Here is a 15,650-nt window from a genome sequence, read left to right on the forward strand (position 1 = left end):
CTGTGCCTCAACCTCCCACAGCCAGCCTGGCCCCAGATCACCCCCACCCACCAGTGGGTGGGGGGTGGGGCCAGCGCTAAGAAGTGAGGGCTGAGGGCTGGCAGCAGGGTGATGGGGGCAGCGCCTTCCCCTGATCAGTCCGGTTGCCTCCCGCAGAGGAGGACATCCCCTGAGGGCTCCTGGACTGTGAGAGGGGGCAGGCCAGGCTGAGGGACGCCCCCCTCTCCCATGCACGAATTTTCATGCATTGGGCCTCTCGTGGCTTTATAATTCTTTATCTGTTAAGGAAAGCATGTTGGCTATTCTTAGCCTTTTCCTTATACATTCTTGGTATTCCCTTATACATTTTAACTAGAGGCCCGGTGCACGAAATTCGTGCACAGGGGAGCGGAGTGTCCCTCAGCCCAGCCTGCACCCTCTCCAATCTGGGACCCCTCGAGGGATGTCCGACTGCCCATTTAAGCCCGATCCCTGGGATCAGGCCTAAACGGGCAGTCGGACATCCCTCTCACAATCCAGGACTGCTGGCTCCCAACTGCTCGCCTGCCTGCCAGCCTGATCACCCCCTAACCACTCCCCTGCCAGCCTGATTGATGCCTAACTGCTCCCCTGCCAGCCTGTTTGCCCCTAACTGCCCTCCCCTGCAGGCCTGGTCCCCCCCAACTGCTCTTGCCTATAGGCCTGGGTTCCCCGCAACTGCCCTCCTCTGCAGGCCTGGTCACCCCCAACTGCTCTCCCCTGCAGGCCTGGGTCCCTCCAAACTGCCTTTCCCTGCAGGCCTGGTTGCCCCCAACTTCCCTCCTCTGCCAGCTTGGTCACCCCTAACTGCCCTCCCCTGCAGGCCTGGTCCCTCCCAACTGTTCTCCCTTGCTGGCCATCTTGTGGTGGTCATCTTGTGTCCACATGGCGGCAGGATCTTTGACCATGTGGGGGCAGCCATCTTGTGTGTTGGAGTGATGGTCAATCTGCATATTACGCTTTTATTAGATAGGATAGAGGCCTGGTGCACGGGTGGGATCTGGCTGGTTTGCCCTAAAGGGTTTCCCGGAACAGGGTGGGGGTTCCCGTGGGGCGGCCTGGGTGAGGGGCCTGTGGTGTTTTGCAGGCTGGCCACGCCTCCTGGCGACCCACGCGGAGGCCCTGGTATCTGGGGTTTATTTATCTTCTACAATTGAAACTTTGTAGCCTGGAGTGGAGCCAAGCCTTCTGCTTGCTCCGTGGTGGCAGCCATTTTGGGGGGGGATTTATGTATCTTCTATTAATTGAAACTTTGTAGCCTTAAGCAGAGGCCTGGGCTGGCCAGGGTGTGCGGAAAATTTGGCTTCCTCCATCACCGGGGGCAACCCTAGCCTCCTGCTCTTTCCAGCTCCGTGGCTGCCGCCATTTCTGTTTGGATTTATGTATCTTCTATCATTGAAACTTTGTAGCCTTGAGTGGAGGCCTAAGCCAAGCAAGGGCAGGCGGAAAGCTTGGCTTCCTCCATTGCCAGGGAAACCCAAGCCTCCCTCCTGCTCTCTGTGGCTGTAGCCATCTTGGTTGGGTTTATTTGCATATTCACTCCTGATTGGCTGGTGGGCGTGGCTTGTGGGTGTAGCGGAGTGATGGTTAATTTGCATATTACTCTTTTATTATATAGGATATTAGTGTGTTAAGTCAATAAGCATACAAAAAAATTTTGGAATTATTATTGGGCCTGCATTGACTCTCTGTAGATCATATTTTGGAGGATTGACATAATTGTGATATTGATTATTCCAATCTATAAATTTGCTGTGTCTTCGTTTATTTAAGTCTTCTTTAGTTTATCAAAACTTCAAATGTTCTTTCATAAAGATTCTACAAAAATGTTGTTAGATTTATTCTTGAAACTGTGTGTACATATATTTTTTATTTTATTTGAGCTATAATTCACACACTTTTTTAAAGTGTAGAATTCAGAGATTTTTAATATATTAACAGTGGTGCTACTATTACCACTATGTAACTCCAGAATATTTTCATTATCCCCAAAAGAAAACCATATACATTAGCATGCACTCTTGTTGTCCCTCCTCCAAGGGGCCTCTTGCAACCACCAATTTACTTTCTGTATGGATTTCCCTGTTCAGGACATTGCATATAAATAGAATCTTATACGATACGGCTTTTGGTGACTAGCTTCTTTTATTGAGCATAATATCTGTAAGGTTCATCCATGTCATAACATATACAGGCTGGGGCAAAAGTAAATTTACAGTTGTGAGTACACAAAACACAGTTTATTCTTGTATTATTAATTATTGTATTATTTTCCATATGAACAACTGTAAACCTACTTTTGCCCACCCTGTATTATATCGATATACCACATTTTGTTTATCCATTTCCCAGTTAATGGACATTTGCATTTTTCTACTCTTAGCAATAATGAATAGTGCTGCTATAAATTTTGTGAATATAAGGAAAGTGGTATCCAGTTGTCATGGCTCAGTATTTGAGCATGACCTATGAACCAGGAGGTCATGGTTGGATTCCCAGTTAGGGCACATGCCCAGAGTGGGGCGTGCAGGAGGCAGGCAGTCATTAATATTCTCTCATCATTGATGTTTCTATCTCTACCTCTCCTTTTGTGATAATGGTTATCACAAAAAAGTTGAAATATAGGTGATAGGAAGACATCCAAACATAATGGTTATCACAAAAACTGTTATACCCCAGGATTTCCATGGACACAGTAACACCCCAGGTCGCCCAATGCTCACACTCCCGTCTTACACTTCTGGGCTCTCACAGGCCAAGTTGCTCTGTGACAACTGAGGTATCCCTACAGACACAAATCCCCTGTGACACCCCAGGGCAACCAGTGACTACACTCCTTTCCCATTCCCACTAGTATTTATTTTTACTCACAAACGTACTACCTTCTTTATTCATTCTTTTATTTTTATTGAGATGTCATCTGTTAATATAATTATAGCTCCTTTAATGGTTATCTTTTCTGACTATCTTTAATATCTTCTTTTTGCCTTTTGTATTCTATAGTTTTACTGTGATAGGTTTAGATGTGAATATATATTTATATAATTTGGGAGTTATAGGACTCTGTGAATCTTTGGATGGATGTTTTTCATCAGCTCTGGAAAGTTTTCAGTCATTATGCCTACATATCGCCTTTGCCCCATTCTCTCTTCTCCTTGTAGAACTAAGATTGAAAATTATATCAGAACTTTCTTAGGTCTCCATTTCCGTTAACCTTTCACAGTCCCCTATTTTGTGTCTTTGTTGCTTTTCTAATTTTCTTTGAAATCTGTTTTTAAACCAATCCATTAACTTTTTACATTTTAATATTTCTATTTTTTGTATTTTGGTAATATTTTTTTAGGGTTCCTTGCTGTTGGCTTAAATCTTTAATCCCATTGTTTCTTTAAACGTATTCAACATGTTTTTATTTTATGGCAGATAATTCCAATATCTGAAGTATTTGCATGTCTGGTTTGCTGTCATTTCTGCTAGCTTTCTGTTGTGATTCTTTTATTCTTATACGTTTCATGAATTTTTACCAGAAGCTAATAGTTGTTGGAATTTTATCTCTAGAGATTCTTTGAGGCTCAGATTGAAGTTGGATTGATCCAGAGAAGAGATTTGTTGCTTATTCTAGGCCAGGTGCTAGGTCTAGCTCATGATGCAGAGCTCTCACAGGAGATGATTCATCTTGTACCTCTCCTTTTCCCACAGTGCCATGATTGAGATAGGCATGGTTGAGCTGGGTGGAGATTGGGGTGTATTCCCCTTTACCTTTTTCACCTATCCCCCAACCCTCTGCCCCTCTGGCAACCATCCCTTTGGTCTGTGTTTCTATGAGTCTGTTTTTGTATTTTGTTTCTTCATTTGTTTTGTTTTGTTTTTTAGATTCCACATATAACTAAAACCATACAGTATTTGTCTGACTTAATTCACTTAGTATAATACCCTCTAAGTCCATCCAAATTGATGCAAATAGCAGAATCTCCTTTTTTTATTGCTGTGTAATATTCCAGTGTGTGTGTGTGTGTGTGCGCGCGCGCGCGTGTGTGTGTGTTTATGTGTGTGTGTGTTATGTATGTGTATACATACACAACTTACCCATACCTAGGTTGCTTCCATATCTTAACAATTCTAAATAATGCTGAAATGAACAGAGGGGTGCAAAGTGTCTTCAAATTAGTGCTTTTGTTTTCTATGGATAAATACACAGAAGTAGAATTGCTGGGTTGTATGTATTTTTAGGTGTTTGTTTTTTTTTTGAGGAATCTCCATACTGTTTTCCATAGTGGCTTTCTTAGTAATAATGAGTCTTAATTTAGCAAATCGTTTCTCTTCTGCCTCAAATCTTTCTGTAATAAGATAGGGCATAAATAAATTAAATTTATTTCAGAATGCCTTTAAAACATACATTTAGTTATTGAGAAAAGAAATTGTGGCCCATGTATCTTTCAATCATAAGGAGCTTAACATTTGTAGTATAGTTTTTGAAGTTACATCTTAGAATACCGGTCTCTGCTGGGACAGGATGCTTTAAAAGTAGTAATTGATTTATAATAAAATAATAAGGTGCTTTTTTTTTTTTTTTTCTCTTCTCTTTGCTAATATACAGCCAGATTCTCCTGAATATAAAGCTGCTTGCAAACTCTGGGATTTGTACCTTCGAACAAGAAACGAGTTTGTTCAGAAAGGAGAAGCAGATGATGAAGATGATGATGAAGATGGGCAAGACAATCAAGGCACAGTGACTGAAGGAGTAAGTGTGCAGCTGGAATGGGCTGTTGGGAAGTGGACAAGGCCCCTGTGATTTTTCTCTGGGCTGTTGTGGTCTTTCTATATAGTTGTGTTAGTAACTGGGAGGGTCAAGGGGCATAGAATAGACAGACCCACTGCAATTAAAAGGAATCATAAGACATCTAGGACAATGTGTCCCATGTGTGATTACTTTTTTGAATTGCTCTTATTTATCAATGCTTATTTCCTGCTCAGTTTGAAAGAGAGTGTTCATACCATCAGTGATTCAATGTTCCTATTTGAGATATCATGTAAGAGTAGGCTGTGTTGTGATTAAAAGTTGGAGAGTCAATGGAATCACCTTAGGAATATTTTTGTGGGTTAGACTGAGTGCTGTTCCTAGAATGTGCCAAGTGTGTTCCTGTCGCTGGAATTTTGCAGTTACTCTTACTTCTACTTAGAATGTGCTTCTTTTGCCTCTTCTGTCACTGCTCTTTTTCATTATTCTAATAACACTTAATGTCAACTGGGAGAGGACTTTCCTGACCACCCCATTTAAATTGTTTGCTCCACACTCATTTTCCGTCATCTCATCTCTTTGGTCTACAGTCTTTATCAATATATAACTTGGTCAGCTGACTTGTTTATTAGATTACATGTTTACTTTCTGTCTTCCCCCAAGTAGAATTATAGTCCATAAAATAAATCACCTTCTTCACCTATTCCTGACATGTAGACTGTGCCTGACTTGTAGGTACTGATAAATTCCTTTTTTTGAATGTTTGTTTGTTAGTTAATCCTCACCCGAGGATATTTTTTTCCCATTGACTTTTTAAAGAGACTGGAAGGGAGGAGGGCGGAGAGAAACACTGATGGGAGTGAGACACATCATTGGTTGCTTCCTATACATGCCCTGACTGGGGTTCAGGAGCAAACCCAAAACCCCGGTCTATGCCCTTGACTGGGAATTGAACCCTTCCGTGTGTGGGTCAGTGCTCTAACCACTGGACACACTAGCCAGGGTGGTACTGATACTTCTTGCTGAGTGAACATTTGAAAAAGAATAATGAAAGGAATTACATCTCTCTTCTGCAGCTAAATAGTAAGACACCCAAAGCAGTGCATTTCCCTTTTTTTTCCTGAAACTTCAACACAGAAAGAAATATGGTGGCCCTGGCCAGTTTGGCTCGGTGGATAGAGCGTCGGACTGTGGACTGAAGGGTCCCGGGTTCGATTCCGGTCGAGGGCATGTGCCTTGGTTGCAGGCACGTCCCCAGTGGGAGGTGTGGGTGTGCAGGAGGCAGCTGATCGATGTTTCTCTCTCATCGATGTTTCTAACTCTCTCTCCCTCTCCCTTCCTCTCTGTAAAAAATCAATAAAATATTTTTTTTTTTTTTTAAAAAGAAATATGGTGGGTGAATTTCTCAAAACATACCTTTTTTTGTGGAGTCTCAAAAGCTAGTTTCTAGGGACCTTGTCACTTTCTTTCTAGAAGTTAAAAGATTGGAATTAGGTCAAAGGCAATTAACTAGGGATTCCCTGAAATTTTACTCTCTGAAATTAATGTGGGAGCAGCCACATGCTTTCTTAAGCAGAAGGTTCATTACTTACAGGGGGCTCAGCCTTAATTTAGGCCTCCAGGGTTCTAGTAAAAAAATGAGAATGCCTACATTTAGAAATTGCCTGTGCTGCTTTCAGTAAAAAATTGGAAGGATCTTGCACATTCATATTTACACTTCCCAAACTTTTTTCTATCCCTAAGGTTCTCAAGAAGGAGGAAGGAATTTTCAAGTTTTTCATTTTTAAATTAAGAATGATGTCTTTTGAGTTTTCCTCAATTGTGGGAATAGGTTGTATGAATGCATTTATATACCCTGCTTCTTTTGTGACCTGCAACACAAAGTAGGTGGTTTGACTTGGAGGAGAGGAATCTTGGCTGTAGAATATAATTATCCTCTTTTTGAAGCTAACTCTGTGGTGCCATGTTTTAGCCAGGAAGTAAATGACTTAAACATGGATATTTTAATCTGATTTCATCAGTGTTATGTTGGTTCTCTAAGCTTATATGGTTGGAAACTCTCAGCTAACCACATGTCTTACATGTTACATATTTATTGTGTGTCTTTTTTTGCCAGGCACTGTGATAGACCCAAGAGATTGGTTAAAGCCCTCTCTCTATAGTTAATGTTAGAGGACCTTAATATTGAGATTATACTAAATAAAAAGACCTATTAGATTAGGACAAAAATACTAGTGCTTTTATTATTTAAATCAGAAATAATTATTAATCTCCATATAATATGCACAAAACATGGTTTGGACTTGAACTACCATTTAATATAAACCTTGACTGAGATATTCCAGTGCTCACTATAGAAACTGGCCAGGTACTTTTTGGGTCATATACTTTCCATGTTGAAACAGTGACTAACGTAGGATAAGCTGGCCATCTGGAGAGCAGAAGTGATGTGCATCAATTGACTTAATCTCCAGTCAGTTTTGATATAACTTGAATTCTGTTATTAGAGCTGTCAGAGCACGCTCTGGTGAAAAGTATGTTGTTCCCACTTTACATATATAGTTATTCTACCAGAATATCAAGACTTCAGTAGATATGAACAGCAGGTGTAGAAATGACCCAGTATCATGGGGCATGTTTTTCTTTATTAGTTGCTCAGACCCAAAAAAGGTATGCATTTCTAATCATCTATACATATGGTACTTGAAATTCACTGTTAACAATATTTACTGTGGAATGGAGTTTATAAAAGGACTTTATCCAAAAGATTTAGTTACTGAAATATGTGAAGAGCCTCATTAGTTTCACATATGCCATTCTGTGAGTACAGCCACCACATTCAGCATCTAGAGCATTTCTATGGTATTCTTAAGACTTGTACTTAAAATAAGTACTGTTTAGAAGTTGCTCTTTGAGTTGGCTTTCAAATTTTGGGAAATATTTAAAGCATTTATTTTGGGATTTCTCTTGTAAAGTACTTATTTCTCCCCTCTCTTCTTGCTCTCAAACCCCTCCTTCCAGTCTTCTCCAAGTTACTTGAAGGAGATCCTGGAGCAGCTTCTTGAAGCCATAGTTGTAGCCACAAATCCATCAGGACATCTCATTAGCGAACTTTTTCAGAAACTGCCTTCTAAAGTGGTAAGTGATACAATTAAAAATAGGTGAATTCAAGTGTGGGTGTTTTGTTTTATTTTTAAGTATTTCAAATGTTTTATTCTTAGTAAATAGAGTACAGTTAATGGAAGGCATTGGAGATATCCAAGAGCTCCTCCTCATGGTCTCAGCAGCACACACAGGATATGTTCTATACTTGGCCAGAAGGTTGTGGGTTTTGAAAAAAAATTTGTGTTTTTGTTTCTTGATTGGTAATTCTGTGTATTTTTTATTGTCATAAAATATGCATAACATAAGATTACTATTTAACCATTTTAAGTGTTTGCCACTAATACTTAAAAGTTCAGTGTTATTAGGTACATTCATATTATTGAGCAACCATCACCACCATCCATCTTCAGAAATTTTCATTTTCCTAAACTCCATATCCATTAAACAATAACGCCTTACTCCTCCATCCTCCCATCCCCTGTAACCAATATTCTATGTTCTGTCTTTCTCTGAATTTGACTTAGTACCTGATATAAGAGGAATCATACAATATTTATCCTTTTGTGTCTGGATTATTTCACTTTAGTGTAATGTTTCCAGGGTTCCTCCATGTTGTAGGATGTGTCAGAATTTCCTTCCTTTTTAAGGCTAATACTCCATTTTGTGTGTGTGTGTGTGTGTGTGTGTGTGTGTGTGTATGGTTTGTTTATATACCACATTTTGTTTATCTATTCATCTCTTCATGGGCTTTTGGGTTGTTTCTAAGATGGGTAATTCTAAATGATAAACACGTAAACTAACTCTTCTATAATAATAAAAGCGTAATATGCTCATTAGACCAGACGTCCTTCCTGACGAACTTCTGGACGAAGCTGGGGCTGTGAGGGCCAAGGCAGCTGCCACGGCTTGCCTCAGGGCAAGTCCCTTGCACGTATTTTGTACACCAGGCCTCTAGTTTATTTATAAAAGACAAGAAACATTCTCTTTGCTCAGGAAACAGAATGAGAGGAAGATAAATGAATTCTTCCTCTCTTAGTTCTCCTTAATTGTCTGGTGATGTAGAAAAGAGAGAGACCTAATAGGTACCCCAAAGAAGAAGAGGTTTTCTAGACAAGTAAGACCCTTTAAAACAGCAGTCGCTAACCAGTGGTCCACAGATCACTGGTGGTCATGAGATTTGAAAGGTTGGCAACCGCTTCTTTTTTTTTTTTTTTTTTTAATATATTTGATTAATTTTTTACAGAGAGGAAGGTAGAGGGATAGAGAGTTAGAAACATCGATGAGAGAGAAACATCAACCAGCTGCCTCCTGCACACTCCCCACTGGGGATGTGCCCGCAACCAAGATACATGCCCTTGACCAGAATCGAACTTGGGACCCTTCAGTCTGCAGGCCGACGCTCTATCCACTGAGCCACACTGGTTAGGGCACGACCGCTGCTTTAAAAGTGTCAGGGCTGCCGAAACCGGTTTGGCTCAGTGGATAGAGCGTCACCCTGTGGACTGAAGGGTCCCAGGTTTGAATCCGGTCAAGGGCATGTACCTTGGTTGCAGGCACATCCCCAGTAGGGGGTGTGCAGGATACGGCTGACCGATGTTTCTCTCTCAACGATGTTTCTAACTCTCTATCCCTCTCCCTTCCTCTCTGTAAAAAATCAATAAAATATATTTTAAAAAAATTTTTTTAAATAAAAATAAAAAAATAAAAGTGGCAGGGCTCCTTGTGGCTTCACACCCAAGCAGCAGTTAACATAGTTGAAGGTTCCACTTTAGCCTGTGGAACTACAAAAATTTCCACTTTTAAAAGTACTCCACTATAGCACTTAACTCCATTGTGATCATTTACTTTTGTATCTACCTCCTTCCCTGGGCCCTGAATTTCTTAATGTGGGCACAAAGCCATATTTTTTTGTGTGTCTCTACCATGTAATTGGAACCCAGCCTGCCATAGATGTGCAAGAAGTGCTTATTGACTGATGAGGGGCATGCAGCTTTCCCCACTAGTCATCAATAAGACTAGTTATTTAAAGTAGTTATAGGACACTTATGACATTAGGTATAAAGCACATATAACCATTAATGTCCAAAGTGTGGATCTGATTAGAAAAATAAAATGATTATATTGGACTTCAGTTTAAAATGTTAAGAAAAGAAGTCAGTAAGACGATTCCTCAAAAAAATTAAATATACATTTACCAGATGAGCCAGCAGTTCCACTTTGGGTGTATACCCAAAAAGTGAAAGCAGGGTTTCAAAGAGATACTTGTACACCCATGTTTATAGCAGTATTGTTCACTATCACTAAAACATGGAACCAGCCCAAGTGTCCCTTAACAGATTAGTGGATAAAGAAAATGTGATATATACATACACACAGTAGAGTGTTATTAGTCCTTTAAAATTTTTAAATGAAATTCAGACACATGCTAAAATAAGAATGAACCCTGAATACATTGTGCTAAGTGAAATAAGCCAGACACAAAAGGGCAAATACTATATGATTCTTCTTAGAGGAGGTATTTAGGGTAGTCAAATTCATAGAGACAGAAAGTAGAATTGCAATTTCCAGAGTCTGGTAGGAAGGGGAAAGTGGAAAGTTATTGTTTAATGGGTCTGCAGATTCAGTTTGGGAGGATGTAAAGTTCTGGAGATTGATGATGGTGATTGTTGCACTATAATGTGAATGTACTTACTGTCACTGAACTATACATTTATAATGATTAAATAGTAAATCTTAGAGAGAAACCAAGATGGCGGCATAGGTAAACCCCTAAACTGCTGCCTCGCACAACAGTATTGAAACAACAACTAAAAGACAAAACGGACACCATCCAGAACCACAGGAAAGCTGGCTGAGTGGAAATTCTACAACTAGAAGAAAAGAGGAAAGCACATTGAGACTCAGAGGAGCTGTAAAAGGCTGAGGTACGGAGACTTGCACGCAGAGAGGATGGGCAGCTGTGTGCATGGGCGGCTGAGTGTGCGGCTGGCTTTCTAAAGTGGGAGGGACAAGGAAGCTCCCAACTGCACTGAACTCCAGTCCCAGGCGAGACGCTGGGAAACCAGACTCATTTGGGGGGAATCTGGACTGTCAGGAAAAGAGAAAGCACACTGAGACTCAGGAGCTGCGGAAGGCAGAGGTCTGGAGGTGCGCACGCACGCAGAGAGGACTGACTGCTGAATGCACGGGAGGCTGAGTGCGCGGCTGGCTTTCTAAAGCAGGAGGGAGATGGAAGCTCCCAACTGGGCTGAACACCAGTTCCGGGCAAGTTTCTGGGAACCCCGACTCATTCGGGGAGAAACTGGACTGTCTGGCAGGGTGCGAAACTCGAGGGCGGCTTTCTCTCAGAGGTGCTTGCAGCGATTACTGAGGGACACTGAGACCCAGGGGCCTCATAGGGCAGGGCTAACAGGAAACCAAGGCTGTCTGCTCTGCCCTGAAACTCCACCCCATCCAAGCTGAGCACAGAGGCTTTTGCAATTTTGCAAGTCTTGTCTCGTAAGAGTGTCTCCAGCACAGTTTTCCCAGCATAGACACAGCTGATCCTCACAGCCAATTGGCCTGGAGGTCAATTCCTCACAGTGATACCAACAACAATCAAGACTTAACTACATCAAGGCTGAGCATACAGTCCACAAAGGGGTGCACAAAGAGTGTCCACCTCAGGTCACTGGGGCAGCTGAGCCACTGGGCCCTAGAGGACACCTACCACACAAGGCTACTCTACCAACTCAGGGAAGCAGCAAAAATGCGGAGACAAAGAAACAGATCACAAATGAAAGAAATGGAGGAAAACAAACGACTGGATATAGAGTTCAAAACCACAGTTATAAGGTTTTTCAAGAATTTCCTAGAAAAGGCTGATAAATTTAGTGAGACCCTCGAGGAAATGAAAAAGGACCAACTAGAAATTAAACATACAATGACTGAAATAAAAAATACTATACAGAGACCTAATAGCAGACTAGAGGATCGCAAGAATCAAGTCAAAGAGTTGAAATACAAAGAAGCAAAAAACACTCAACCGAAAAAGCAAAAAGAAAAAAGAATCCAAAAATTTGAAGATAGTGTAAGGAGCCTCTGGGACAACCTCAAGCGTACCAACATCCAAAATATGGGGGTGCCAGAAGAAGAGAGAGAGCAAGATACTGGAAACCTATTTGAAGAAATAATGACCAAAAACTTCCCCCACCTGGTGAAAGAAATAGACTTACAAGACCAGGAATCGCACAGAACCCCAAACAAAAGGAATCCAAAGAGGACCACACCAAGACACATCATAATTAAAATGCCAAGAGCAAAAGACAAAGAGAATATTAAAAGCAGCAAGAGAATAACAGTTAATTACCTACAAGGGAGCACCCATACGAATGTCAGCTGGTTTCTCAACAGAAGCTATGCAGGCCAGGTGGGAGTGGCAAGAAATACTCAAAGTGATGAATAGCAAGAACCTACAACCAAGATTACTCTACCCAGCAAAGCTATCATTCAGAACTGAAGGTCAGATAAAGAGCTTCACAGATAAGAAAAAGCTAAAGGAGTTCATCACCACCAAACCAGTATTATATGAAATGCTGAAAGGTATTCTTTAAGAAGAGGAAGAAGAAGAAAAAGGTAAAGATAAAAATTATGAACAACAAATACATACCTATCAATAAGTGAATCTAAAATCAAGTGAATAAAAAATCTGATGAACAGAATAAACTGGTGAATATAATAGAATCAGGGGCATAGAAAGGGAGTGGACTGAAAATTCTCGGGGGGAAAGGAGTGTGGGGGGTGCGGGAAGAGACTGGATAAAAAGCGTACACCTATGGATGAGGACAGTGTGGGGGAGGTAAGGGCAGAGGGTGGGGTGGGAACCGGTTGGAGGGGAGCTATGGGGGAATAAAGAGGAAAAATTGTAATAATCTGAACAATAAAAATGTATTAAATTAAAAAAAATAAATAGTAAATCTTATGTATATTTTACTATAATAAAAAATATGAGAGATGAATACAATTTTTACTCAAGTTTTGTTCTTACTGTGCCGGAGATAATCAGTATTAGTTGAGCCACCAAGGTTAATTTGGCGTAATAAAATAGTAATATTCTAGTTTCCCCCATTCTGGGAAGGCTTTTGGGAAACCATGCAGCAGGAGTTTGTTGGGAAAGCAGGTTCCCAGTGGTCCTCCAGGATGTAACAATTCCAAAGACAACAAAGAGGGGAGGGCAGTTTTTAACTATCCTTTCTAAATCTTTCCGAAGTAGGACTGGCTAAGTGGGAGGGGTGGGTTGGAAATACATGAGCTAGCAGCTTGGATTACGTTGTACCCCAGCTTGGGTGGCTGTGCCATAATTTGTCTTCTAAACTGTTTCTCAGAAGTAGAATTGGTGAAGAGAGTGGACAGGAAAGGGGTTTAATCCAAGCAAAGAAAGGAGTAGTAAGGTTAAGAAAACAGAGGGATAAGCAGAGGGATCAGATAAGGTGAAGCATCACTGAGATCTTCCCTTCAGCCTAGTAATTGAATGAAAGCTGTGGCCTTTACTTTCGTTGTTTGGGCTCTAAGATTTGAACAGGTAGAAAGAGCCTGGAGAGCACAATCTGACTTCCTCTGACACCTATCACACCTGAGGAGATCAACTTTTGATTTTTGGTCAACTTCAGTTATTTACTTCAAGGAACATAACGTGTAGGAAGGGCTCAGGGTAGTGCATGCACTCTAGGCTTTGTGAAATCCTTCAAGGAAGTTCCTCTAACATGTTTAACTTTACTTATTGTGATAAGCTAACATTTGATAAGAAAACAGAACTTTGTTTCTTAAACATAGTTTTATTAAAAATGTATAAGCATAAGTTAAACGTGAAACTAACAAATCTTACAACCTGACTTCTTATAGATCCTTAACAATTTTATATGAAACTAGAGGCCCAGTGCATGAAATTCGTACACTCAGCAGTGGGACGGGGGGTGGGTCACTCAGTCCGGCCTGTGCCCTCTCACAGTCCGGGAGCCCTCAGGGAATGTCTGACTGAAGGCTTAGGCCCGCTCCCTAGGAGCACTCTGGCAGGTAGCGGGCCTAAGCCGTCAGTCGGACAGCCTTAGCGCTGCTGCAGAGGTGGGAGAGGCTCCCGCTACTGCTGCTGTGCTCGCCAGCCGTGAACCCGGCTTCTGGCTGAGTGATGGGAGCACACTGACCACCAGGGGACAGCTCTTGCATTGAGTGTCTGCCCCCTGGTGGTCAGTGCATGTCATAGCAACTGGTCGACCGGTTGACTATCTGCCCCCGTTGATCAGTGCATGTCTTAATGACTGGTCAACCAGTCGACTGTCTGCTCTTTGGTGGTCAGTGCACGTCATAGCATTTGAGCGGCCTTAGCATATCATTAGCATATTTGCTTTGATTGGTTGAACGGCCTATTCAATGACTGTATACTTAGCATATTAGGCTTTTATTATATAGGATAAGATTTAATTGTATTATTTATTTTTATGATTGTGTTATTTAGATTGTAAAATTAAGAGAGCTTATAATAAGTCCTTAAAAAACATTCCTCTAGAGAGGATTTTAAATCTTGCTCCCCAGCATCAGTTTGGTTCAAATAAACTTATAAAACAACAACAACAACAAAAAGCATTCCTCTACTTCATTTCTAGGCACAGATATCTTGGGACCTTTAATTTATGTGATTCTGTGAATTTAGATTTTATTTTATTTGTTATTCCTCACCTGAGGATATTTTTCCATTGATTTTTAGAGAGTGGAAGGGAGGAAGAGATACAGAAAAAAACATCGATATGCGAGAGAGGCATCAATTGGTTGCCTCCTGCACGTGCCCTGACCAGGGAATGAGCTTGCAACCGAGATACATGCCCTTGACCAGAATCGAACCTAGGACCCTTCAGTCTGTGAGCCAGTGCTCTATCCACTTAACCAAACCGCCTAGGGCTGAATTTAGAATTTTTTAAAACATTAAGTGTTAGTTGTATAATAATAATTAAAAGTACTAAGTATAAACTGCAACATGCTGAGGGTAGTTCATGAAGCTTGATATGCTAGACAGCTGTGTCTTTAGTTTTGAATCCCACAAAGCTGCTCAGTTGATTAAGATGGTCAGTGTCAGTGTGCTTCCTTGTTTTCTCATTAGTTGGATACTTTCACCTAATTAAGCATGCCTGGCTTTTTGTCTTTCAGCAATATCCAGACTATTATGCAATAATTAAGGAACCTATAGATCTCAAGACCATTGCCCAGAGGATACAGGTATGAAGATGACCATATGTGGTTTAGGGTAGATTGGCCTATGTTCTTTTGGAGGTTTAGAAAACGAGAAGCAGATGTCTCTGTAAGGGATTATCACATTAACGTAATGAAAGCAAATAAGAGTGGTAGATTACTTCCTGAGTCATCAACTAGTAAGGAGAAGAGTTAGGATTTGGATCCAGGCAGTCTGTCTCCAAAGTCTATGCTCTTAACCCCTATACTGTTAATTCCTCTCTACAGAGTAGGTGCTTAGTAAATATTAATTGAGCGAATGAAAACGAATGAGAATTAAAATTTGATTATCATAGGTTAAAGAAGGTATAGGAAAAATGAGCTAAATTATACCAAAAATCTAGTTTTAGAATTTGGACTAACTTGGGTTATTTTCCTAGCTCTGCTTTATTTATTTATTTATTTGTGTTGGTTTTTTTTTGTTAATCCTCACCCAAGGATATTTTTTTCATTGCTTTTTAAAGACAGTAGAAGGGAGAGAGGGAGGGAGGGGGGAAAGGGAAGAGAGAGAGAAAGAGAGAGAGAGAGAGAGAGA

General features: G+C 41.0%; 1 protein-coding gene across 1 annotated transcript in view; it reads left to right on the forward strand.

Moving 5' to 3' along the window:
• Nucleotides 1–15,650, forward strand: part of PBRM1 (polybromo 1) — a 127,705-nt gene that overhangs the window by 20,136 nt on the left and 91,919 nt on the right. Inside the window, exons 6-8 of the mRNA XM_080674492.1 lie at nucleotides 4,613–4,756; nucleotides 7,775–7,891; nucleotides 15,035–15,103. Of these exons, the coding sequence (XP_080530618.1) occupies nucleotides 4,613–4,756; nucleotides 7,775–7,891; nucleotides 15,035–15,103 (330 nt within the window). The remainder of the gene's footprint in view (nucleotides 1–4,612; nucleotides 4,757–7,774; nucleotides 7,892–15,034; nucleotides 15,104–15,650) is intronic.

Source organism: Plecotus auritus (assembly GCF_963455305.1).
Source record: "Plecotus auritus genome assembly, chromosome: 6".
In the NCBI taxonomy this organism is placed as follows: domain Eukaryota; kingdom Metazoa; phylum Chordata; class Mammalia; order Chiroptera; family Vespertilionidae; genus Plecotus; species Plecotus auritus.